Raw genomic sequence first — 27,306 nt, forward strand, 5'->3', positions numbered from 1 at the left:
CTGTTACAGCATTTTAATGGCACTTCACTGCGGGACTTAGAGGTGAGCTGCCTGCACACTTACTTTGTCAGATTCACCTCCTTTGCTACCTTGCAAAATAAACTGTAAAAATACACCTTTCTTCTTGCCTAGGTTTGTCTCCAAAGACCAAATTGCATGCTAAATAGCCAAATCCTTGAAATCTTTTAGCCCTTTTAATAGCTCAGACACAAACACACACTCAGAAACTTGATTTTGTTTGAAAATTCATGTACAAACACTTCTCCCTCCTGTTCTGCCTTGGGAAGACCTGCTCTTATAATGGGAAAGCAAAATATTCCCCATCACTACATAGGCTGCTCTTTGTATTACATTATGCACACAGAATCACAGTAAGATTTAAATCAGAAGGGACTTCTGCATGTCTCCAGTCACGACTCCTGCTCAGAGAAGCCTGCAAAGGTAAATCAGGTTGTTGTGGGTCTCTCAAATTGACTCATCCCATCACTGCATGCTGCCCCAGTGCCATATCACTCTCAAGGAGATAAAGGGGAGAAAGCCCTTTAAGCCCAATCATACAAATTAACTAAGCAATATTACTAAAAAAACATGATTACCCAGGGGTATGTTTACATGATAATGCTCCTGAACCCTCCCTTAAGTCAAACATGTTGGGTTACTGCATTATATTACAAAAATGAGATGTCAAATGTTAAAGCCTATAGAGGAGTTGTGGCTAAAATGAAAGAAGTCACCCTCTGAACCTCTGTGAGTCCTTGTCCAGTCTTCAGCATTTTGCAACACCCCATGCTTGAACTAAAAGAGGCCAAGGCCAAACTTCAGAGAGGGAACATTCATTTGTGAAAGGTAAATTTACACAGAAAAGTAGTTCCCCAATATTTATTACTATCTAAAATCATAGAATCCTCAGAGTTGCAAGGGACCTCTGCAGGCGATCTAGTTCAACTCCCCAGCAGTGAACAGGGACAGCACAACTAGATCAGGTTGTCCAAGGCCTGATCCAGCCTCACCTTGGAAATCACCAGGGACAGGGCATCAGCCACATCACTGGGCAACCTGCTACACTGCCTTACCAACCTCACTGTAAAATATATTTCCCTTATATCCAAAATAAATCTATCCTCCTCGGGCTTGAAACCATATTCCCTTATTCTATCACCACAGAACCTGCTAAAGAGTCTGTCTTCTTCTTCCTTGCAGCTCCCCTGTAGATACTGAAAGGCTGCTATCAGGTCACCTCACAGACTTCTCCAGGCTGAAAAACCCCTTGCACAGTCTTATGAATTAAAGTTGGAGGCCTGGATCATTCTAGAAACTTCCTGGAATTTTTTGTATTGTCTCTCTCTAGTTTCACACACAGGAACAATTTTCTTATCTACTAAGAAAATTTAAAAAAAGCAAATTGGAAAATAAGTGAGGAGGTACACTGTGCAATTTTATCTAACCTACATCAGCCAAACTGTTTGAAGATATCAATTTTCCAAAACAAATGTTGAGTCCCAGACATTCTTGCTTCTTGATAACTGATTGATGAGCCTAACATTCATCCATGTAAATTCATCCATGTTAGCCAAGTATAGCGTTGCCATCACCTACTGCTTTCCATTGGATTGCCTGGGAAGTACACAGATTTCAGGTACCATAAACTCTACTACAGTACATAATTGAAAAATGAAAGCAAATTTGAAAATTGCATTGCATGCCCACAGAGATAGAGCCTGGGGGTTTCATTGTGCACACTGAAAGACTTTTCATCACATTCCTAATTTTATAAAGACTTACCAAATCTCTATTTATCATGTTACCAAATGCTACCAATTAAGCAAATAGTTCAATAGCATTTACAGTCAATTGACTAAATATTAAGTGGCAGACTTCAGAAAAGCATGATGCTCAAAAACAAAAGGATCCCCATAGTCAGAGAAAAACACAAGTTTATACACAGATACTGCTTTCTTCAACTTATCTACACCAAATTGCTGTTGAAGTGCCCCCTGTTCTATCATTCCTCGTGCTGCAGGAAATAAAGAATCATATGGGAGACTTAAATACCGGATAGTGAGAGGATACCACTTTGGAATCATATATCTTGAAAGTAATATGTGCTACTATGTGTCTCTTAGAAAAATCATCTGTGAAGTTTTCTTTAAACTGTCTCTGGCTTTTTTTCAATATTTGCTGTTTGCAGAGACAGAAATGCATTATACCTGCCACAAAACTCAGACTCAGACAATCTAGAAAGATTTATGGTGTTCCATTAAGGCAGCTATATTCATTTATCACAGTACCAATTTTCCAATGCACCGCTGTATATTTTTGCTGGCAGTGCTCCTTTTCTTTTACTTACCCCTCTATAGGTATCCTCTGGAGATTTATTATAGTTCCAGAAACGAAGCCCTGCAATACTTTCACTTTTATCAAAATGGATTGTGAGTAGATGATTTTCTCCAAAAGAGAAAGGAATGAGCCACATATGGTCATCCTCAGCTGTAATATTAGTCCCATCTATTAACCTACAAGGAGAAAAATCCATTAGTGACAGAAAGGAAAAGCCTGCTCCTCTCATGAAAACAGGTGTTTTACTAGGTGTCAATTTTCCTCTTATTTCCACTTACCAATTCCATTATTGTACCTATGTGCATGCAACTAAAAAGCACATTAAACATAAAAAGTAATACAGAACTGCTGAATGAAAGATGCAGTGGCTGGGGGGAACAACATTTCCTTTAGTTGGCTCTGTTTGAAGAAAAACAGAAAAATCCTTTGGTTTTCTTCCCTGAGCAAACAAGCAGAGAAAAGCTCATTTGGTACCTCTGCACCAAAATTACTAAAGGCAAAATTCTCAGTCCCAGACATTTTATAACTTATTAATAGAGGTCCATGCCTAAACTAGTTTATCTGGCAGTCAGCAGCATATTTCTACACTGAGCATGACTGAGATGGTATCTGAAGAGCCCAGAGATGGAGCAGAGTTTGTTCACATCCTTTATCAGCTCTCATTAGGCTCATTAAGGAACAGCCCTTTTTCCCACCATTCTACAATATGACAACATCTTCTCCTAACAGCACACCTCAGACTGACTAGGTAAGTTCAATTCCATTATTTCCCCATTTTGGAATCCTGACTTTTACCAGAAAGTATGATATACAAAGAGCTAAGGAGAAGATGGCTCAATTGCCCTACTGTAATTACTTTTGTACGCTGCCCTATGTGCATACTGTTTTAAAGTGTAATAGAAGAACGAGTACCAGATTTGGCAGTTTCTTCAAGAAATAGATATGAATAATGAGTCTTTCACAGAGGAATTGATTAGAGAGCCCATAGGAAAGAGACAAAACTTGACTTAGTCCTGAACAGTCAATACTACACAGGACTCATTCCAAATGCTAAGTTGAAGAGCACTGAAGTGCTCAACATGCTTACAGAAATATCAAAAGCCAGAAAAAAAAAAAAATTAAGACCCTTTGTCTTATGCTCAAAAAGGCTCTCAAGTAAAAATGAACCCTGTCAAAAAAAAAAAAAAAGGCAAGAAAGCAACAAAATAAAAGCATTACATGTATCAGACAGGATATTATGGATGTTGTATTTGAAACATAGAACAAATTTATCTCTCTAAGACAGATAAAAGAGAAAGCAAGGACTTAAAAAAAAAAAATAAAATAAAAAAAAAATGAAAATAGAAGCCAGCCCAGCTTAGTGGCAGGATAAAGAAAGTTATTACAAATCATCTTTCACCAAAAGTCATGATCAAACAAATTAAATCAATAGGATCATAAACTCTGGACGGCTAAATGTATATGCACATGCCAAGAAAGAATATGTAGACTAGCAAGCAAAAGGCACCATAAATAAAAATCCATCAAACATATCAGGAGCAAAAAGCTTGCCAGAAATTCTGTAGGATCAACAGATGACTAGGCTTAAAAGGAGCACCAGAGAAGACACTGAATGAAAAGGTAAATGAATTCTTTGCATCTGGGTCCATCAAAGCCTCTCCAGACTACACCACCAGAGCCTTTTCATCATGGGGGATCTCATGGGAAGATTTCTTTGATCTTGATGCCTACAGGAGAGATTTTCTGTACATTATGTACATACATAATTTGGGGAAGCAAAGACTTCATTAAAATTATAACAACAAAAGCTGCAGAATTTGAGAGCAGCACCTACACTTGCAATTCCCTCATACATTCTTACTCTCCGCTAACTTGGAAGTTTTCCTTGCAATTATCCAGAAATGCTGCGTAAACATTACTCCATATGCACAGACAGATGCTACAGAACACACACACAAAAAAACATCTGAAGAAATTACTTGTTATTCCACCTATTCTCCCCCTTTCACTACTTACTTTTCTAATGTTCTAGAATCTCCTGTATACTCTGGAAGATCATTTAAGTCTTGGGGTGAAGCAGAAATCTGTTCCGTACTTATTTTTAATGCTTGGCCGTTCTTTCCTATCACTTCCAGTCCAGTCAGTCCAAGGTAATGAGGATCTCCCCAAGTCACGGTAAAATTCAGTTGCAGGCCTATGTAAAAGAATATACATACAATATACACATATACCTACATGCATACTAGTTTAAAGCATGGGCCCAAGCCTCCAAAAGAGGGTAATCAGCATCAATTTCACTGGTACAAAGCAGATAAAAAAAATGAAACCAAAAAGCAGAACAACAACGAACGCTGCTACTTACAAACCCACATCTCAAACACTTCAAAAGCTGCTCTTTGTGCCATGGGTTAATACAGAGCACTCACAACAACATGGATAAAAGCACAGTGAAATGCTGTAGCATTTACCTACATCGTTGGGGGCAGAAGGCTTCTCTTATCTCTCCTAAGCGAGCCAGAAACCTAGCAATTTGCTCTGAGTGGGGTCTGTCACTGCCATTAGCAGTGCTATTGGATCTACTTACTCTCCACTCTGTGACCCTTTAATGCACTAAGTCCAACTGCTCATACTCTGGCACAAATAACAGCTCATAGTCTGCCTCTGAACCCACTTCATTCAAAGATCAGACTCAATTAGCACTGGCCAGCCACATGACCTCACTATCCTAAATAAAGCTAAGTAGAGTGTGGTAGATAACACGTGCATCACTGTTTTCTAGTGATCAAGATTATCATACATTCATGGCTGCCTACTCGCCAACAGTTTTAATTTAAGCCAAAACCCCTTCCATTCTGTACTCTGTATTGTCCAATCAATTACTGCTTTCTATAACACAACTTCTATTGAGCTAAATATTTATTCCATACTCCATATATACACTATATAAGTGCAGTTCCCATTAATTAGCACCACGCGTTATTTGTTTAAATAACTGTATATCCTGCTTTTGGATAGTTCTGGTTTGCTTGCCTACCTCCACATAATAGTGCAGTAACTGTCGTAAATCTGTGTTGGACTTTTAGTGGGCTGCTGACGTCTTGTTCACTTGTAACCATACTGCTTCCAATCAACCATGTTATCAAGTGTCTCATTACTCAGATTGCAGAGTGACAGTAATTCAATAATACATTTAAGTAGTGACATGACAGATTTTGAGATTATGCAGAAACAGAAGACCTATTAGTCTGAAGGCTATCCGTTATCTTTTGCCATCTAGGTGACTATGTGGACTTATGTAAATTCAGTCTCTCATAAATCCCATGAGTAGATTGCTTAGAGAGCACCAATTCATAGATACACTGAAAGAAGATGTGGTTTACTATTGCATTGAATGCACTAACTTCCTGTCCAAACTGTACACGTGGAAGCATTCTAATGGCACAGCACCACTGAAAAACAGCACTGTTGATTTCCCTGCATTTCCAGAAATTAAAAAGAAAATACTGCACCAACATAAAATTATCTTCAGGTCCACCTGTTTCACGCTTTCCAAAAAATATAAAGAACATATACAGATACAACAAGCAATATTCCAGTCTGATCAGGTTCCATAAAAATTCACCACTGTAAATTTAAAATATTTCATTTCATACATTAAATGTAGCCCAGAGAGAATCAAGTTGGACAATGTCTAATGAAGCACCGATAGTCATGATGCACTGTAAAACAAACAGCATTAGAGCTGTTAAGCCATCCAGCCCAATTACCTATAAATAGCAGTAGCAATTTGCATGAGACTAAGTACACATAAATTCACTCGGGTGTTGAGATCTCTTCATATTTGCAAGGACGCTAAGAAGTAAAGAGTTCTATTAACTGACAAGCTAAGAACCATGGCTACAGTGATATTAGCTACTATTCCCAAGGCCATTTCTTATTATAGAAATATGCAACAGTTCTCAGGCAAAAATATATAGGTATATATACTTTTTTTTTTTTTCCAACGGACTGGGAAAAGATAGGATCTAGCAGCTATCCACACAAGGTTAGTATTCACATTCTGAACAGCACATAGGCAAATTCTACATAAGCTAATGCAGAATGGAAGGGACCTCTGGAGATCTAACTCCTGCCTATTAGATCAGGTCTCCCAGGAGCCACTCAGTGGAGGTATGAATGCCTCCAGGCCCTCAGATCTCAACAACACTGTCAATCCCTGTGTCAGATTGCCCTCAGGGTAAAAGGGAAGCTACTCTTTTTACCACAGCTGGGACCTTCTCCATCTCTTTCTCTGCAGGAACTCAGTGGGAATCAGGATTTCTTTGTTTGGTAAAGACAAGTTAGCCCAATCAGCTAGTTAACAATATCTTGTCAGTATGAGAGACTGCATCTGCTGAGCTCTGAATTGCATCCTCACTATCTGCTTCATCCACTTTGAGAAATGGAAGCAGGGAAAGGCATCTGAAGTTCACAAAAATGTAAACTGATGACAAACATGTATATCCATCTATAAGCTATGGATGAACTTCATAGATTATAGGAATAGTCCATAGATATGTGGCTGAATAACCGTATCGTGTATATTTACACAGGTTGCCAAACACTTTATATGCACCAGGCCCAACAAGCCAATTTCCCCTCTGCTGGGTCAAAGGAGCAGGAATTGGTACTTCTGGGCCATTCAGAAGCTCTCTTGAAAATAACCTGAAGTCCCAGAAAGGGTGGCAGTTTTTTGAGCAGTATCAACAAACCAAGTGCTTTCAGTACAGATGCAACATTCTGGTCTAGTTTCTCTCTAGGTTTTCTATTGTCAATCTGATCTGAGAAAATCAGTCTAAATAAATATGTAGGATTGGAAGAGAATTACTTGGTAATGGACACAGCTACCACAAATCCCATTCAAGGACTAAGCAAATGGCTAGTGTTATTTTCTAAGATTAAATGCCATCTGTTACAATACAGTGTTCTAAATTCCACAGTAAAAAACAAAACAAAACAAAACAACAAAAAAAAACACAACAAACTTCTGCCTTAAGTACTCAATTACTCTTCTTTATTCCAGACCTGACATCTGCCACAAAGGTCTGCACAAACGACAAATCAGATCCTCCTTGATAACATTAGCAGGGGTAGGAAGCAGCATACACAGAAAGTGAAAGAGAACAAACTTACACTTTCCAGTAAATATTCCTGGTTCCTTGGGTGTGCAAGCAGAGACAGAATCCAGCAGGACTGCCTGCTTTTGCACCTAAAAAACAAACCGAGATGCGCAATGAACATGCAGATGATATGCATTTTAGAGACATATTGCCTATGCAATATACTTTGTTCACATGGGATTTTTTGCTAGAGCATATGGGAAAGTTAAATAGGAGACTCCCTAATGTGGGCTGATTCTTCCTGGAAAGTCTGAAATTCAGGCACTTTTGTACCTGCAGACTGCCATTAGCAAATGACACATAGCATTGCCAATACGCTGCAAACGTGTCACAGAGACAAGAATTGCAGATGGAATTGCAAATGGAAGTTAAGCCCTCACAGAGTGCCATCACACAGTTTCAGTCTCTCCAAGAAAACCACATCCTGCAAAACACAATCCACACAAGATGGAAAGATGGAAAACAACTCTGCTACTGAGGGTAACAGCATAGAACACTGACTCCATCTTTGAGGCCTCATGCTTTTTTCTCAGAACAACTTTTCAAGACCAATCTGGTAATTACAATTTAAAACTCTATTGAATATCAAAATCTGTGGACTTAGTAAAGGTACTGGTTTTATTGAGCCTACTCTTGCAGACCATAAAAAGTGGCTTATCAGCTCTTTTCTCCCTATTCCTCATTTCTTGGCCACTCAGTTCCCTCCATTCCATTACTATCCTGTATCTTTTCTTTCAGATTTAGCCTAATTTTCTACTATTTCAACACTCCTTGTGAACACTGACCTACTTATGTTCTCAGATCCTTACAGTAGAACAAAATATCATCACTGTATGGGAGTTAATGGATAAGAAATAAAAAGTAGAAATCATTACCAAGCTCCTAAACATGACCATTCTGAAATGGTTCCCTTAAATGAAATCATGGTTAAGGAGATGAAAGACAGATGACCATAGATAATACTGACAATAATGTAAGATGCCTTGCTAAGAGCTGAAAGTCAGTGCAGTAAATACACTTTCTTATCCATTGAAGATGTAACAGCTGGAAAGGGTTAATGATCAACAGGCAGAGACTGCTCAAACCCAATACTAGTTTGAATGATGATGTTACACTGGGGAAGACAAATCATCTAGATTCATATCATTCTGATAGCATACACATCCAGAAAATCTTGATGGTCCTAGCATGTACTGAATGACAGAGAGATCAGAGGTTCATTTGGAATAGCTATTGCTATCCACTGCTGATTCAGCACATTTCAGAGTTAAAAAAGGAGTAAGAAAAGCATCACAGATGAACAGTGAAAAGAGAAGCAGAATCTAAGTAAGGATCAGGGAGTCCACGCCTGAACTTCTGTAATGAAAGAGGCCCTGGGTGAATACTAGCAATGAACAAGTGATCAATAAATGAAAGGTGAACCTCAATTTGTGTTGGTGAAACCCTGCATTACACAAAGCCTCCAAACAGTTTAAGGTGATGCAAGTGAAGATGGAAACAGTTAATGGCATTGCTATTAACTAGCACTGGAGGAGTCAAAGGCTTAGAGTCTCTGATTTGAGACAGCAAGACCAGAGCATTTCCCTACATCATGTAAGCCAACAGAATAGGTTAAGATAGACCACCCAAGCCTGAAAACAGCACAAGGCTTGTTAGGAACCTCATGTTAGGAGTACTTTAACTGAACCAGCTGGAATTTTGATTCAGTTTTGCATCTCCTCACAGTTGTGCAAGAGTGTCCCACTGAACAAAATGTCCTCATTGAAGAAAGAGCAGGTGCTCATCAACATTGCAAGAAGATAGAAAGCAGTTTAAAGACTACACCATACCACTTTAAGCTGAAAATCAAGCAGGACTGTTGCTCAGTCACTGGGCCATTAGGATGAAGTGAAGCAAGACTGCAGTGCATGAAAATACAGCCCTCCTCCAGCAGTAAAATATCTACTCTATGGAATAGAAAGGAACACCTTAATGCTGCAAAAGGGATATGGATTTGTGAAGCTGCTAGTTAGAAAAGAAAAGAGGAAAAAATAAAGGAGAACTTGTGAAGATATAAAATGACATTATGCTAGATCCTATCCCACCTCAGCTATTTCATTCAAGGAGAAAGAAACAAGCAAGCGCATACTGTGTGGAAAATAGGGGAAAACAACATTTGGAGTGACGGGGAACAGAACTACTCATTACATGAATAAATGTAAGGTAAAAATCGTTGACAGTGGTATAAATCTTCAGGAGTACCCAGACAAAAAAAAAACAAACAACCCTGTACTCTCTGCTCAAGTAAGTAAAGAAAAAAAAAGAAATGTATGATCCCTTAAAGCCTTCCTGGTAGCCTCATTAACCAGAGAAAGCAAACTGTGGAAGAACTTCTGGGCTTAAAAAACTCCCATGAATTATTAAGCTGATGAAAAAAAAAAATAACTTCAAAACACAGATAGCTTTATTAGTCCTTCTACAGTTTTACAGCACCACAGAAATCAGCGCCTCCTATTTCTACCTCATATTTCAGAAAGACACATTTATAAGAGCACTGAATGCAGAGATCCCTACCTGTTGATCCTCTGTTCTTAACCCTGCTTGCGTAAAAGGTCTTTCATCTCCATCCCCATCAGCTGTTGTTGGCCTCTTTAGCTCTTCTTCATACCTCAGAGAGCTGGCATTCTCCATTTCTCCATCATATGTCTCATCATAACAGTATATAGCTTCAAGAATATCATCATCGGTACTGAACAGTATTGTATCCCCAAAGTGCTCTGGAGCTGAAGACAACATATGGAATTAAGTTGAGAAGCTATGTAGAAGAATATTTAGAGTACTAAAAAATGCTATTCAGTCCTTCACATTTAATCTACAGCGGTGGTTAAAGATAATATATGGGGAATAGGAACTGACTACTGAGACAGTTATGTTCAATTTCAACCTTAATTGCCCAGCAGACGAACCTTGAAGATGAGAAAAAAAGCTTATCACTTTTTCCAAAATATCTTATCTGTGAAAACTAAAAAACCTGCAACTTACAAATATCTAGTGACTATCTGAGGTTACTGAAATATGATCTTAAGACATCACTATGAATAAAAATTAGCTCTATATGCTACTAAAATTCACAACACCATTACAGAATGCCTTAGATAGTTTTGCATTACATTTTGAAATTAAAAGGATTAAGTACTATATAAAATGCCCAATCTGCATTGAAGAGTAAAGAGATAACAAACAAGATAAATGTATTTGTTTATATTGTGCTGCTGCTTCCACAAAGTAAGAAAGAAATTATAGCATACCTCCAGACAAGGTTCCCGAAGCCTTAGCAATTTCTCCTTTAAAGATGCATTGTTCATCTAACATCATTATAATGTCTTTCACACCCCTAAAAGAGTGTATGCGAGATTTATTATAATTCCAAATCCTAATCATAGCTACTTGACAGGGATTCACAAAGTCAATAAAGATAAAGTGAGGTTTTCCAGGGGTAAACGGTGCTAGCCAGAGATGCATATCATCCTGTGTCAGATTTACCCCATCAATTAGATTGGTTATTACTCTGGGATCTTTGCCATAAGCTGGTAAAATATTTATATCAGGTGGTTCAGCTGTTATTTTTGAAATCTGAACAGGCTCTCCTTTAGAACTGAAAACTTCAATTCCATTAAGACCAACATAATGTCTGTCTCCCCACGTTGTTCGAATATCTACTACTAAGTGCTGCCCATAAGGTAAAACGGGTATTTTAAAATCATTTCCATCATGTGCCTCCACAGAATTTTCTTCTCGCTTTTTTGGTGGTGCTTGTACTCCCTCTTTTCTCATGAGATGATATTCTCCCAGCCGGTTGATTTTCTGCTGATGGAGAAACTCATCGAAGATATCCCCTTGAAAATCCATGTTAGAGATTCGGCCACGATGGGAGTAATTAAACTTCACCAACGAGTTCCAGGACTCCTGCAGAGTGTGTTCTTGTTCATTGTGCCACTCTGCTCTAGATGTACCAACTTCCTTGATAGACAAGTCCTCATCTGCAAACAACATTGCATATGCATTTAACATACTGACACAACTGGAAGCAAACCACTACAGTAGATGTTCCAAGAATATGGAACGGTAGATGTTCCAGGACTATGCAGGTCACATTTGTGTTTCCCTGACTATGAAATTCTGTTATATGAGCACTTTTATATTGCCCCTCTGTTATAAAGGCTATATGTCACAATTTCCCTTTCCATTTAGACATAATGAAAATAATCACGTTAATATTAAAAAGCAACAATAAACAATAAACAAAACTACAGTTTTAGACTGGCAATTCTTGACTTAATACTTAAAGAAATTCATGTTTATGCAAATCTCATAATTTAAGACCTTGGGCAAGACCCCTGGAAAAAAGTCCCAGAGATACTCATTGGGTGAGTATCAAAACGTACCATCTGTCTGCATTTCTGCAGGAGGTCTGTCAAACAGTTGGAGCTAAACTGTTTAAGTTCCTAAAGCATTACTGAGAAAATCCAGTGCTTCCTTTTTCAGCAAAATAGGAAGAAATAAGATAAGAAAGTCCATTCCATGGAGGGGATGGACCACCAGGAAGGGGTCAGAGAAGCACAATGAAAAACAAACAAAATTATTCATACAACTCCTCTGCTGCAGATGCAAGCTTTTATGTTGACAGAAATCAGAATTCTTACACGTGTAACACTTTCATGTAACTTTAAAAAATATCAATCCAACACCTTAGGTACAGTGGGTTCCATAGCAGCATTGATATTCAAACCTAAAAATGCATTTGAGAAACCCTCAGAATGATGGTTGGAGAGATACAAACCTAAAGATTATTTTTAGCAGGCCTGACGAAAGAAAGCATAAATACTGCTTGAACTTAGCGTGGTAACTTCTATACATTTAGCATCAGGTGTACACAACTGCGGGCCCTTTTCTCTTCAGCTGTTGCCACCATCTTCTATAGTCTATCTTCAACTGCAGTTTCTGCTGCCACTATCCTGCATGGGAGATGTCTTCCATACAGGTTTCCTGCATCTCAGCCACCCAAGCATTACACCTGTATTAGCAATCCTCACTGCTGAGCACTATTTAAATACAAGAGAAAGACGAAGAAGGAAAGAGCTCGATGGAGGAAAGGTAAGGACAGGAATTAGGAAGAGGAGAGATGAGGAAGAACAATATAAGAAAGAAGGATGAGAAACAGAAGAGACTATGAAACAAATGCACTGCATTTGCTCTACTTCTGCTAGGTACAGTAAAATACTGCAACTCTATTCTGAACACACAAGAGGCTGTGGGAGAGGCAGGACAGTTTGGTCCAATTCTCACATCTGGCAAAAGGAAGATACAGAGTGCTCAGGTGGTCTAAGGAGAACTGCTACACTGACAGCGCTCAAAGCAAATACAAATAATTAATCAGCAAAAGGGAAAGCATCTCAGCCACGTGCACAAGAAGAAAGGTGGGGAGAAAAGAAGTAGGTTCAGCATTCAGTGAGGATGAGGCGAGCGCTGCATTCTACACACGTAGGACCCAAATGCTTTTCTCACTTCAACAACAGTAAGATGCAGAGGGGGGATAACCATGGATCTCATGGGAATGCAGTGGGGCAGCACAGAGAAGCTGTGTAGGGGCAGTGCTCTCCTCGTGACCCCACCAGGGGGCTGCTTAATTTCCATCTCAGCACAATTAAGAGCAGGTAATTATGATTTTCAATAAAGTTGTCATTTTTGTATTTTTTTTCAAATAAATGAAGAAAAGCAAATGTAGTACTGAACAATTACAGGCCCACGGGCTAGATTTCAGTTCTGTACAACGTCCTTGAGTGTGCAGTCAAACAAATGGTTTTCAAGAATAAATGCCAATTGTAATAAAATGCAAAATAATGTTTTCCCAAAAGACTTTTTAAGGCTAATTTTTAACTTTGTTTTTGGAATCACAGGGAAAGAAGCAATGTTCCTAATCTGTCTATGGCCAATAATCATTGCACAGGGGACAACTGAGGTAAAAATAAGAACTCTAAAGCAGATGGGAAACTACCTGAAAGAGTATTGTATTCCATATGCATAAGCATGAAAGTCTGGAGACCAACCTGGCCACTATCCTCCATTTCACAAGTGAAATACAAATAGGAAGCAAATTTCAGAGAGTGATTTCAGAGAAAAGTAGTCATTTGCAAATCACTTTGTTGTTGAAATCTGTGTCTGTACATCCACTCCTGGGGTGGGTGATCACAAACAGTACTTCCCAGATTCTCAGAATGTAAAAGAAGATACTATATATTTCTTTACCACTTTAAATAGCAAAGCTTGACAGTTTCAGAATAGGGAAGTATAGAAGCGTATTCAATATCCATTGGCTTTTCCTGGCTATGATTTTTTTTAAAATTTTTATTTATTTTAAGTACTCCAAGCACTGCAGAGATTACAGCTTCTACAAGAGTTGAATTGGAGTGATTTTCAATGGGAGGTTAACGAATTTGCTGGCTATATTAAAGAGCAGCACCAGCAAAAGAGAAGTTCTGAAAAGAAAACAGAGGTCAATAGCTGAACGTTCAGAGGGTCTGGCATTCCTTTTGGCACCTAAAATATACTGCTTTTATTGGAGTCTTGTGAACAAGTCACAGTATTCCCGCCATCAACTTTGATAAAGAATATCCACTTGCAGGTGTTTAGACACATCCCTAATCTTCTGTATGCCTGATTGTGTGATGGATGCCATCCAAAGGAATCCAGAAATAACAATCCCATTAGCATGAATGTCCCCTGTGAGCTTTGGACGAGTGCCTTCAATCACCAAATCTCATGTCCTACTTCTGCCAGCAACACACGCCATGCAATTCCTCTCAGAACTTCAGTAAACTACATTTTGGGGGCAACACAAGCTTGAAAACAACATCTTTCTTCTTCTCTCCTCTGTTGTATTAATCTCATGCCTATTCCCTGCAGCTAAAAATAGCAATCATATTTCCATGCTGCAATCACACGCTTCATTTCCCAAATCATTTTAAATGCTCTCTTCTCTTCCACTTTGCAATCAACTTTCCTGAAAACGGATGATCAGAACAGCAGTTTTCCAACTGAAGTCTCACAAGTGCCTGTGCCGAGATATTAACATTTCCCTAACTAGCAGAAAAGCCTCTGCTGATCCATCCTTCGAGTGCCTCGCTATAATCATGCCTGCGTCACACCAGCACTTCATAGTCAATCTGTGATCAGCTACTCAGCCAGGATCCTTCTTTTCCTCAATCATTTGCAATTGATGATTACTCAGCTTACAACTTAATTCTCTGTTAGTCCCCAAATGCCCTTGCAAGCAGTACTTCTGCACTACATTCCACTCTTATTACTCCAGTTCTCAAGTTCCTCTTGCTGTGCAGTGGTTCAATCCTCTCAACTCATAACACCACAAATTATGTTATTCGCAAATTTTATCAACATACTTTTATCATCTGCTTTGCACACTGAAGCAGTTTCTGAAGATAAAAATGTATGTTTTTATAGCAACAGTAACTCAAGCCAAGTGTGCCTGTATGTGCTATTTCTAACTTCCGTTTTTCTCATTATTCCTCATTTAATGACCAAAGAAGAGCTGTGATGTTGGGTATGGGGGCATGTAGCAATCCCCCTGTTGCATGCTTCTGTTGGGAAACTGAAGTTCCCACAGCCCTGTAGAAGTTTAAACTCACCATTCTTCAGGAAACACGTAAAGCCATCTCACTGTTAATGCTCTCTCAAAATGACTTTTTCCTGCACATTATAGTAGGAAGAACAAAAGTTGCAAGATGTGATTTTCCCCAGTGACAACCACATATTGAGAGCTTTCTTGTCACTTTCTTCCTGCTAAGAGTTCTAAGTAATAGATAACTAAAGCTGCTCTGGGCAAAATTAGAGGACACTAACAAGAATCATGATAGTTGACATCATAGCTCCTAAATTGTCACTATATTTACAGCTCAACAGAAATTACTAGAGTGGGATTTATTTACAATTTCTGTAATGAAAGCAAGTATTAACTAGAAAGAGTTTGAATCTTAAAAGTCAAAAGCCAAGCCAAGTTGCTATAAGGTCACTGTATCGTTCCTCAGTATTAGTTTCCCGCTTAATTTAGGCACGCATCAAAACAAAGGTTGTAAGAATGTAACAGTGAGAGGGGCTTTCTGTGCCATCCTGTGATACGGACAAATCTTCTGCTTTTAGTGCAGGGAAATCTCTCATTCTATATTGTTCTAGATTCTGTTAAATTCTATGCTTCATATATATAGAAATGAGAGAGTTAGACCTATCAGGTCTATCAAATATAGAGCTGCATTACATGGCTCGTGGATTAACCTATACATAGCATACCTGACCATGTCACAAAGAGGAAACTGAGAATCCAGGAACGTAAGTTTGGTTAAAACATTGAGACTGATAACAACAACAACAAAAATCAGTGTATTTTTTTTTAATCCCCCTCTTCAAGTATACACCTGAGCAAAATTGCAAACACAGAAAGCTACAGCTTTTTCTTTGGAAATTCAGTTAAAAGAAAAATAACCTGTTTTGCTTACATAGCAAAATATGACATGCTTCTAGCAAAACATTTTACCTTCTTTCAACATGCCTTGTCTAGACATCCTGCTTCTAGAGTCCCAAGAACAAGACAGCATATGATACCCAAAGTTGATAGATTTTTGGACTACTGGATCACAATCTGAATGGATTCTTGGTTCTCTCTGTATCTGATTTCTGTATTGCATACACAAAAAGGAGAGAGATGCACAAAGGAAATGAAAGGAGTAGCAATAGTATGAATTCCTGTAGACAGCATATATTCTCATTGAGAAAGACAGAAACCTAACTACACAAACTCTAAGTCCACTCAGTACCTTGAGGTCACACTCTTCCTCATCACTTTGCAGATTTTCATTTAAATCGATGAACATCTGCAGTCTGCAAGACTACCAATTTTCAGAATATCAGGACTGTACATTTGGTCCTTCATCTTCTCCAAATAATTTTAAAGCACTACCCCAAAGTGCAAATTTTTTAGAAAATGAGCATTTTGTGTTCAGCGTATAACAAGGTGAGAGGCTGAGCATCGCTGAGTACAAATGAGAAAAACTGAATACTGCAAATAACACAACTAAAATCCCACTGTTTATACACCCAGAAATGACCAGCGAGTAAAAAAGCTGATCTTTCTTCTCCACTCAGTACTGGTGATGCCAAAGTGGAAGCACTGCATGCAGTTTCAAGCAAACTTAATGGAACAAGTCCATAGCAGGGCCACAGAGATGATTAAGGGACCAAAGCACCTCTCCTATGAGAGTGTGCTGGGAGAGCTGGGAATCTTCAGCCCAGAGGAAACTCAGGGGCATTTTATTGATGTGTCTAAATACCTGGTGGGAGTGAATGAACGTGATAGAGCCAGGTTCTCTTCAGCGACAGAACATGAGGCAATGGACACAAATTAAAAACCATGAAACTCAATGTTAGAACAGGAAAGTGCCTTTACAGTGAGGGCAGTCAAACACTGAACCACCAGTTCTGGGTAATCTGTTTTAGTTCACTGTTTAAGCAAGGGATATGACAAGACGATGTCAAGAAGCATCTTCCAACCAAAGTGATTTTGTGCTTCTGCAAAATGAGAAAAATATCAGCCCTTACACTAAGGTTGCTGCTATGAGCTCTTACCTTTGAGTACTGAATCATTTCTAAGGTTTATGGTGTTTAATCCCTGCTTTCTTACACTTCTCCTTCCACTTGTTGGGTACTCTGAGGTGCAGCCGTGCTTGTTAGAAAGTTGCTCTGAAATATCCAAGCCAACATCACTGTCCTTTCTGGTCAGCATTTGCGATCTCACATCTCCATTTGCATTTCTACTACTCAATCTTCCCAGCTCATTTCTGTGACATTTGGCATCTTCATTAGTCAGATCAGGGAAACTCTTTGTGATTACATCCAAATGTGTTTGAAATTTCAAGTCTAAACAATGTTCTGAAGCAAGCCAGGGAGGCTTCTGCTTACCAGAACTATCTTGAGGATTCTCTGTTTGTTGGGAAGATGAGTGTAACCAAGAAGGAATTGCACCTGCAGAATCAGACAGTTTTCTTCCTGTTAGCTTTTCCATTTGCCCACTCAAAGGAAGTTCATCATCAGACTGATCATGATCAATAACTCCTACCACACTTTCTTTCGTATCTTTTATACCAACGTGAGATGGTAACACTTCTAGATCATCCTCTAAGCCGGATAAGTTTTCCTTAGTCAAGCTGACTGAGTTCACCTTATCCTCAAGATGATTTTCTTCTGGCAGAGATTTCAAGCTTACTGATGTATGGTTTGTCTGTAAGCATTCAAAACACAGGTCCACTTCCTCATCCTTCACTGCAGTTTCATTTACTTCTTTATCTTCATTTGAAGAACATGTTATACCTTGCTTGCATTCTATAAGATCAATTGTAGTGCCACGGTCTGCAGTGAAATCTCCACAGGCTCTTTCCAATTCACCATCAAATACAAGTCTCTCATCAACATATAACTTCACCTTCTTTGCTCCAACATCAAGGTCCTGGAAAAATAAAGGTATGGAGATTTCAAATAAGCTGTTCAAATATTAGATATCACTGTTCTGAAACTGTGACCAAGAGATGAAAGCACTAAAATGCTCATATCAGTAACATGCCTATAACCACCTCTTAAATGAAAAGCTCAAATAAGTGAAATCTACTGTGGGATATTTAAGAATGTATTTAAAAAGATCAACCATGCTGCTAGACACTACTACGAATCATTCTGGCTGACATCTAGGAAATAAACATATTTAAAAAGTTTAAAGACACCTAGATTAAATATAATTATTTTTGATCAGGATGTAATTCCTGAGGTGGATAGATTTTGCTTCAACATCTTTAAGAACCACCACTTATTTCACATCTATACTACAGGGTGAATAGTTACCCACATCAAAGCCACCAAAGACTTATAGAAATGCAAGGCTGGAAAGGATATTAAAATTCTCATTCACCTGTTAGCACTTAAGGAAGTAAAATAACCAATACCTTTGCAAATAAATCTGTTTTTAATAGTTTTCAAATAAGACAACTCTATGCCTTCATAGCCTATTTAAACACTTAACTAGCCTTATAAATAAAAGGCCTTTATGTCAGACACAGCTCTGCCACTCAGTAAATCTCCATGTGATTGTTTTCTGTGGCACCCATTAAAAATCTTATTTTATTATTCACTTGAAGTTGGAATTAATATTCTCTCTGTTCTCCCTTTCTGAGCTTCGAGTTGCTTAGTGATCAGATGCGAAGGGAAAGGTTGACAGAACGCTTAGGTTTCCCCAGTACTGATGCAAAAGTCTATAACCTCCTTGTGCTGGAAGAGAAGTCCATTATTAATAAGTAATTTCATGAAAAACCCACCCTGCAAACACCGAAGACTTCATCTGAGGAAGCCTTTTTTCCTTCCAAAACTACTAGAATGACACAGTGTCTCCTAACTAGCAAGTAGATATGATCAGAGAGAAAAATAAGAGATTTGGTGAAAATAGTTTTAAGATTCTTTTTAACATTCCTTCCCAGCTTGCATCTTCAGCTCTCACAGGGTGCCTCTGCTGGGGCAGTGTTTTCCCAATGAAGCAACAGGGGGGGTATTCCTGGATGCACCAGTAACATTTGTGCATGAAGGACAGAGCTTAAAACTTGAGACGCTTTTCTGTGAATTACACCCAGACAGAGAACATTGCCTCTGCCTGACTTTTCAAAGTAAAAAAGGAAAAGGGAGCAATAGGAAATAAATCAAAAATTATAAACTTAACTCTACTGGAACAAAGCTCCAGATTAGGCAAGAGCTGTAAAACTGGACAGGGATGCATTTTCTGTGCAAGGGCTTGGGTAAAAAGATCTCCAACTCAGGAGAATGGACATGAAATACAAACAAGCACTTGAAAGGTAAAATTATCCAGCTGGAGAGCAACTAAAATATTCCTGCATTTGAGTATTAATTCCATACACAGATTATGAAGACATACATACCACAGGCACTATGGCAGCTCTCAGGAAAAGAGGTTTAATAGCATAAGGTAAATTTAATTTCAAGGCCACGGCACACATTTATGTAACGCCTCAATATTTCAAATAAACTTGGGAAGAAACCTCTAAAAAAAATAAATAAATAAAATGGATTGCCCTTACTTTTGTTCTGCTCCTGCAGATTAAAATTGTCTTTGTTTTCTACAGAACTCAAGGGAAGTAAATGAAGGATGCAAGGTGAAGCATTCCCTGAGACTTTCTTTGGAATGCACTAAATCAATGTCAATGTCATCTGGCTTTTACAGCTTCCTTCAGACATACTCTTTTCTACTTTCCAATTCAAAATCTAAAGCTCAGATATTTTCAACAATACTGGCCTGAATTCTTCTTCCACCCTTTGTTTGAAGAAGTACATGGGCACCTCTCACTTATGTGGCTTTTCAGGGAAGGGTGACTAGAATGAGTACCCAAAAGAAGCACAAAATACAGCTCTAGATTTACATTAGCGGGAATAAAATGTATCTAATCATGCTTTAGTTTTTATTACTTCTCAGACAAAATTTCCTCATGGAAAGTTACGGATTTAGGCAGAACTGCTTGGTATTATTCTTTCACATACGAATGAAACATGTTCAGTCCACGTGTATGGCAGGACTGCTACTGAAATCTGTGGGGTATGCTCCTAATGGATTTTACTATTTATTTTATAGAGGCTTATTAAAAAAATCATTGCCTTGCAACTTGCAAATATGTCCATACCTATTTCCCATATTACGCTCAATAGGCTCAGTACCAAATTCATACTCTTACCTCCAAAGCCAGCAATTCCTTTCACACCCTCTAACTGAAATGGAACATTCTGTGGCCCATGTTTAAATAGAAAAAAGCTATTACAACTCCAGAAAATGAATACCCATCATAGTATAGTAAACTTCTTTAAGCTGTTCATTCCACATTTCTGTATGTATAAGTTACCATATATGCTTATATAAGAACACAGATGAGAAGAAAACCAGAGAGATAAAGCCTCTTATTGATAATCCAGAGCAGCAAATCCTCTTTGATCCAGTACCTGGGATTTTTTTCCTCAACGTTGCAGCACACAAACAAGAATAATTTCCATGGCAACATTCAGACACAAACAGGAGACCATCTGCCATCAGATGTCTCTGTAGTAACACTAGATTACTAGTTATTTTATGTACATGTAGTTAGTATACTTTTTAAATAAATAATAAAACCAGAATTGATCAACATTCAGCCTATTTATACCTATATAGGCAAGAAATCAAGGATTTTTTTTCCTATATTGTGATAAAACTCCATATGCTGAACACTAAAATGCACTCACCTTCTCTATTTCTCACCACAGTAAAAGACTACCTGACAGAAGATGCAACTCTTCTATTAGGCTTGCAATACGTACATAAATGCTATGAAAATGTTAGCATTACATTTCTACCTCTTACAATCAACAACAGAAGCAGAAATCTACAGTAGACATGGGCCCCCCAAGCTCTGTATTTTATCAGAAAATATCACCCACTTTTATTTCATACTTCAGAGTGAAGATCAAACTGAGGTTTGTATAGAATAAGGAGAGCACGCATGCAGAGGAGGTGAGAAAAAGACTACTTACACTAGCTGTTGTGCTGTAATTCCAAATCTTGATCTTGGATACACCAAAGTCATGGGATCGAGTGGGATTGCGGATAACAAAGTAAAGTTGGATGGGCGGATGGAAAGGGCACATCCAAAGGACGCGTTCCTTTGTCGTCTAAAAACACACAAGCAGAATGTCACCAATACTCTGTCTTCTGAAGCAGGATATTTTGATTAATTTACCACCCCACTGAAAGAAAAATCAATTAGAAAAGTAATCATATAATAAATTCTTCTATATTAAAAGCAAAACCTTAACCTCATCTCCAAACAATAAATCTGACTCTCCCGCTAGTAGGACAGCTCACAACCTGACAATTAGATAAAGGTCAGCTGCTTGCCATCCCAGAGAGACATCTGCATGCTCACAAATGACAGGCAGTCTGCCATGCTTTGTAACTGCAGGGTCAATGCAAGCCCAGTTTATTTTAATCAAATTAATCAGCTTTGCAAGCGCTAAAGGGGATCACTGAGCAGAATGGACACTAATCATTTCACAATTTCTTAAGAGTGCTTATGCTTCTATCTTGCCATCTAACAAGGGAAATCTTATCAATTTTATTTCACCACCTCTATCTTCTGCGGTCTTTACAGACAACTAATTTCACTTGCAGATCTATTCCTTAGAGCTACATTTAGAATTCAAGATAAAATAGAAGCTTTGAACACAGATTTTACAGACAATTGGTTATGGTTGTTATAGACAGTTTAAAGTACCAAGTAAGCTCTGGACATTGCTAAAAAGTGCTCTCTATTCCTGTTTAGAACAAAAAAGTAAAAGTATGTGGCAGCTCACTAAGAGAAAAAAAAGGAATTTTGGAATCAAAATGTTGAACTTTGGTATACTTGATAGCAAACGTTAGCCAACAGCAGAAATAAATGAGGGCAAAACATAAACATGCATGCAAACAACATTTTGGTGATCTCAGATTAGTAGATACATTACAGCACTTTCTATTTTCAAGGATCCACAGTACATAAATACACTATGTACACAAAATCACTATTTTTCCACATCCTTTCACTTAGTGAGTCTTTCAGATTTTCCCAAAGACAGGAAATAAACGTCCCTATCAGGTAATTCAGACGTATGCCTGGTGATGGTAAGGACAGATCTCTGTCAGTCTATGCAGAGATAATGTGAACAGAACCACTTCTCACAGTGGTTCACCCATTCCAAGTTCTGATGGTTGACAATGTCTCTGTCCCAGGAGCCACTCAAAAAGTCTTAGGAGACAGTTGTTGTTTTGAACATCAGGTTGGGGCATAAACAGCCATACAAGCACCAGAAATGTTTGTTCCTTTCTACATTTAAAGAAAAAAAAAATTAAAAAGAAGTTTCTTAACAGTGAAGAAGTTAAAGATATTCCTCAAGCCAGCGTGAACCCAATTCTATGATCAGTGTCAAAGCTAGATCACGTCAGTTGAGACATATTTTGAACAGAGATAATGAAAAAAATCATTTCCCAGTGGCTGATAACATGAGTGATCCATCTTCACACCTCTCAAGTCAGGACCTGACAGCCTGAAAAAGCACTAGGTTATCTGGTTGTACTGTTCACACCAAACTCAGAGCTAAAATGGACACTGCATAGACATGTTTGTGCTGCTCTCCAGAAGATCTGTAAAGTTACAGTATGTCATGTACAGTTGGAAGTACGTCTTCCAACTAATAGCAGACAGAGCCAGACTCATTTGGTCTTGAGTGAGAAGCAGCTATGGAGACGGCTGTTCATCAGTGGAAGTATTATGAATGAACACACTCATGTCAAAGATCTGACATCAGAAATTCAAGACACCTTGATGAATCCCTGTCAAAACTCAGACTGGGGAGGTGTCATGTTCTATCACATCATCATACATGAAGTATCCCTGCTCTGGAGTTACTGTCACTGCAGTTAGCACTGAAAAATACCTTTGAATCAACAAAGTGAACGTGATACCCTGGAAGTATTCACTACATTTGCACTGGATCAAATGAAAAAAAGAGCAGGAAACTTTGATTTCTGGTTTTCTGGGAGACCGGCCTCCGAGACACGGCTTTGTGTCATCGCTGGAGCTATGCCCAATTTACAGGGAAGAAAGGGCTGAGCATTAAAGAGAAATGACACAGTTCAACATTGTGAAGAAACATCTTTCACACATACAGATATTTCTACTGCAGTCCTTTGTTCTTGAGATTCTGAGGTCTGAAAGACCTACACATACACAAATTAGCAGTCACACTAGCTTTCATTAGAATCCTACCTCTGAAGTCCTGAATGCTCTCTCCATTGAGTGGCCAGAAGACATAGAGAGAATCTGCAGCACAACTGAAATCATAGCTGCTTAAAAGGCTCTGTAAATTTGCTAATGCTTCAGGGATTTCACTTGTAATTTGAAGTCCATTGTCTCCAGTATGAAAGAGCACCTCATCTTACAACCTGACATAAGAACAATGAAGTAATTTTCCTCTACCACTCCACAGGTTTCTCTTTATCTTTTGTTGAAGTCAACCTATCTACCCATTCTTCCAGGGTCCTTCTCCAGGTAAAAGCAAAACAAGGGAACAGGAGCAAAGAATTTCTGTCTTGAGTTTACTGAAACTTACATTAAACATCTGAAACATCAGGTCACAAGAACTAATTAATTTAGCAGCAGGCATACTGTAAAAATGTGAAATTCTCTATCCTTAAGGTTGTAATTTTTTTCTTCCAAATTTTATTCCAGTGTAAAAAACGCGTTCCTTCACCCAAGACAATATCAAAGTACTAATACATAAGAAACACAGTTAAATGCACCTGTCTCCAGTTGCTCAGTTAACAAAGTCAAACAAATTAATCAAATTATAAAACATTATAACTGAAAAGCAACATCTTGGACATGAAAACTGGATTTGTTAATTCAAAATGCAATCATGCAACCAAACAAGAAACTTTGACAGAATATTAAACATTAAAAACAGAAGTTGTCATATCCAGCAATAAACTGTTGTCTTACATTTAAGTTATTGACCAAGCAGCATAAATCCCCTGGGTAGTCAGCATTTCGAATGTCCACATCATGAGGAGACACAAATATCTTTTTGTTGTATAAATCAAAGAACTCCACCTCTCTCAAGCCAATGTTTACTGGATTTCCCCAGTTAGAAAGAAGTTCCACAGTCACATAAATGGCATTGTGTATTTCCACATTTGTCGTCATCTGGACCCAAGTGAAATACAGTATACACATTAGTGACAAAGCAATAAAATCTGCAGCAATATACTGTTAAGACTACAATGCTATTGATTCAGAAGAAAAAAGCCTGTAAATTCAGACCTATCTGGATATTTAATCATCCTGCATGCCACCAATTCTACCCCACACCAACTAAAAAACCCAGGGTAAGAGAAGAGAACTTACCACCCCCTCTTAGGTTTCATCCACCCCCTACACTAAGGAGCAGACAGCTTTGTCTTATTCCTTTGTAGCTCTGATGAACAGAGAAAACTATTTTCTGTTTCCAAAAACAATGCATGAACTGTGATTACAAACTGTACTGTAAAACTTTGGGGTAAGGAGGCAGGAGAGAACTCTACTGTTGCACAGCTTTTGATTTATATTTTTCCAAACATTCCTCATTAAACACTTTTGGGGACGATTCAATATCTGATAATTTTTTTCTTTTTTAAATTATCATTTGTACTGCAGACTGTAAATATTAAGATACATCAGCCAAATTGTTCCATCTTAAATTTAAAACATTGAAACCACCATGCAGGTTTTGGTAAGCCAGTACAAGCTGATATTTGATGTTTTGGCTCTCACAGCACGTGAGAGCCCGAAGGGCAGAAATAACCACACAACTTTTACATCTCTTTGCCAATAAGCAGTCCAAGAGAATCAGACCAACAGAAAACAAGTGGGGAGGGAATTTATTTACGTAAGGTCTCTCAGAGATCAACTTTTGCTAAACATCTGGGCTTTCCTGCATGTCAGACCATTCACCTTGATGATTAATAATGGATCTTTACCCCTACTAACAAAGAAGAATCTGTTTTAATATGAAAATTTTTAGGTCTATTAAAAGCATGAATTAACAGAGACCACTAAACTAGAACAGGACTTCAACCAAGACAGCACCCAATGCTGACATTTTAAAAAGAGGTACATCAGATTGCTATGGTTAATCAATCCAAGACATATTAGAGCTCAAGTAATCTGATAAACATTAGCATGTTCTCATGAAGAACTGAGACATTTCTGAAGTACTAGCTGCTTTGATACTATTGAATAAGAAAATAAATAGCTTAGGAAAACTTCTAGAGCAGCAAATATGCCAAAGAAACAGCTTCCTTTAACCACTAAGAATGAAAGCTAACAAGTGAATTAAGCGATTTAGATAAACCCAATACACTGGTTACATGGGTTTCTGCAAGAGCTTTATGAAATGGACCCCCTTACAAATATCACATATCTAATGCCCTTTGTATGGATGTGAATTTTCCATTACTTTCACCACATTTACCAGAGAAACACAAAAATTACGTTGCAAAATCATCAAAAGAGGAAGTCAGCAACATATCCAACACTGATAGGCAGTTCTTGAGAGTAGAAATCGCTGGGTAAGTAAGAGGAGAACTTCAATGGTACATTCCCAAAGTCCTATTACTGCAGAAAAGGTAATAACTAGTAGTTGTATAGAAGAGAATGTAATACAGAAACAGCTGTAGCAGTAACTATGGACTAAAGAGGTTCCCTTATGTTCTCCTTCTTCAAAGACCACAGGAATTAAACAATCCAAAGAACCTACCAACAAGACAGAGACCTGCTTTTCTGCACTTTCAAGAGGGCTGTAATCTGTGAGGGTGATAAATTCTCTTACCCTGCCACAGGGTAATGCTGATCATTCAATGCGTTTGTACTTCAGTAGTACTTGGAAGCATTAATTACAATGCACATATATACAGACCTTCTCTGTTAAAACACAATTTGCTTCTGATTTTTCATCAGATAGGAGTATGTCATTATCACAGGTAGAACTGCTTTCAGTCTCCTGAAGAAATTCCAGAAGTTCCTCCTGTTGTCTGAAACACATGTTCTTTTGTATATTATTTCCCTTTAATTCTTGCATTTTTAAGAAATAATTTTGTTGGTGTGAAAATGAACAGATGACAGAATAAACCCATACACCCACAGAATAACTTAAGTACCCCATATTGAACAACAGCTGTCACAGCATCCCACACCTGATAAACACGGTCTGGTTAAAAGACCAGGCTCCACTTCTCTGCTAGATATGAAACAGTTGGAGAAATAATTCAAAATAATATGAACAGAGGCAATACATAGCTAATATAAACTATTGGCAGTTCCCTGATTAACAGCCACTGGTCCAAGGCTAGAGTCTTCTCCATGTTTTTGCCAATACTTGCCCTTAGGCATCTAAAGGCCATCGGATGAAGTGGTGCTCAGTATGGAAAAACATCCCCTGAGAAAGGAAGTCAGTCTTAGAGGAAATACAGATACCTGTTTCCAAAAGGACAGGTGCTCTCTACATCTTTTGTGACAGCAGTCTTTGCCTGGGTTTTTTCTGAAGGTTCAACCATTGCAGAGAGAACAGATGGAACAGAAAATTTCTTCTACGTAAGAAAAAGACATGTTTCATTCACATTGTTCTCTATATACCAGTGATTATCAGTCTGTACCTTCAAAATAATGAGTTCATGCTAATTTCTGGGCTCTGCTAACCTTAGTTAATCTGTAACTCTATACACAGAGTTAAAGCACATTCAGCAGAGTTGGTCCTGATTTGCCTCAATTTCTGATCAAAACTTAATGCTGGCTCAGAGGTAATGGTGGCTACATATTCAAAACAGCAATATCTCACTATCTCAGGGAGCATCATTTTAGATTAGAACTGTAAACAGTCTTGGAAACTCTCAGAACTCAGTTAGCTCCAAGAAGATATAGAATCATAGAATATTCCAAGATGGAATGGACAAATAAGGATCAACAAGTCCAATTCCTGTCACACAGGACTGCCACCCCCCCAAAAAAAAACCACAACAGACCATAATCAGACCATTATGTACATACACCTCTTTTTTTCTTCCTAATGAAATGGTGATTAAACAAATTTTGAATCTATGAACACCGTCCCAAACAGA

The 27,306-nt window shown here is 38.2% G+C and overlaps 1 protein-coding gene across 3 annotated transcripts in view; it reads right to left on the reverse strand.

Moving 5' to 3' along the window:
• The window catches only part of LOC122176279 (katanin interacting protein), a 55,487-nt gene that overhangs the window by 13,378 nt on the left and 14,803 nt on the right, over positions 1–27,306 (reverse strand). For all 3 annotated transcript variants that reach the window (XM_042864670.1, XM_042864669.1, XM_042864668.1), the window contains exons 9-18: positions 26,666–26,778; positions 26,109–26,223; positions 24,155–24,358; positions 21,153–21,290; positions 17,169–18,045; positions 10,784–11,515; positions 10,050–10,258; positions 7,510–7,585; positions 4,354–4,531; positions 2,348–2,513 (exon numbers count right to left, since the gene is read on the reverse strand). In XM_042864670.1, the coding sequence (XP_042720604.1) occupies positions 2,348–2,513; positions 4,354–4,531; positions 7,510–7,585; positions 10,050–10,258; positions 10,784–11,515; positions 17,169–18,045; positions 21,153–21,290; positions 24,155–24,358; positions 26,109–26,223; positions 26,666–26,778 (2,808 nt within the window). The remainder of the gene's footprint in view (positions 1–2,347; positions 2,514–4,353; positions 4,532–7,509; positions 7,586–10,049; positions 10,259–10,783; positions 11,516–17,168; positions 18,046–21,152; positions 21,291–24,154; positions 24,359–26,108; positions 26,224–26,665; positions 26,779–27,306) is intronic.

The sequence above is a fragment of the Lagopus leucura genome, unplaced genomic scaffold (genome assembly GCF_019238085.1).
Source record: "Lagopus leucura isolate 7727_CA_CO unplaced genomic scaffold, USGS_WTPT01 Super-Scaffold_760, whole genome shotgun sequence".
NCBI lineage: Eukaryota > Metazoa > Chordata > Aves > Galliformes > Phasianidae > Lagopus > Lagopus leucura.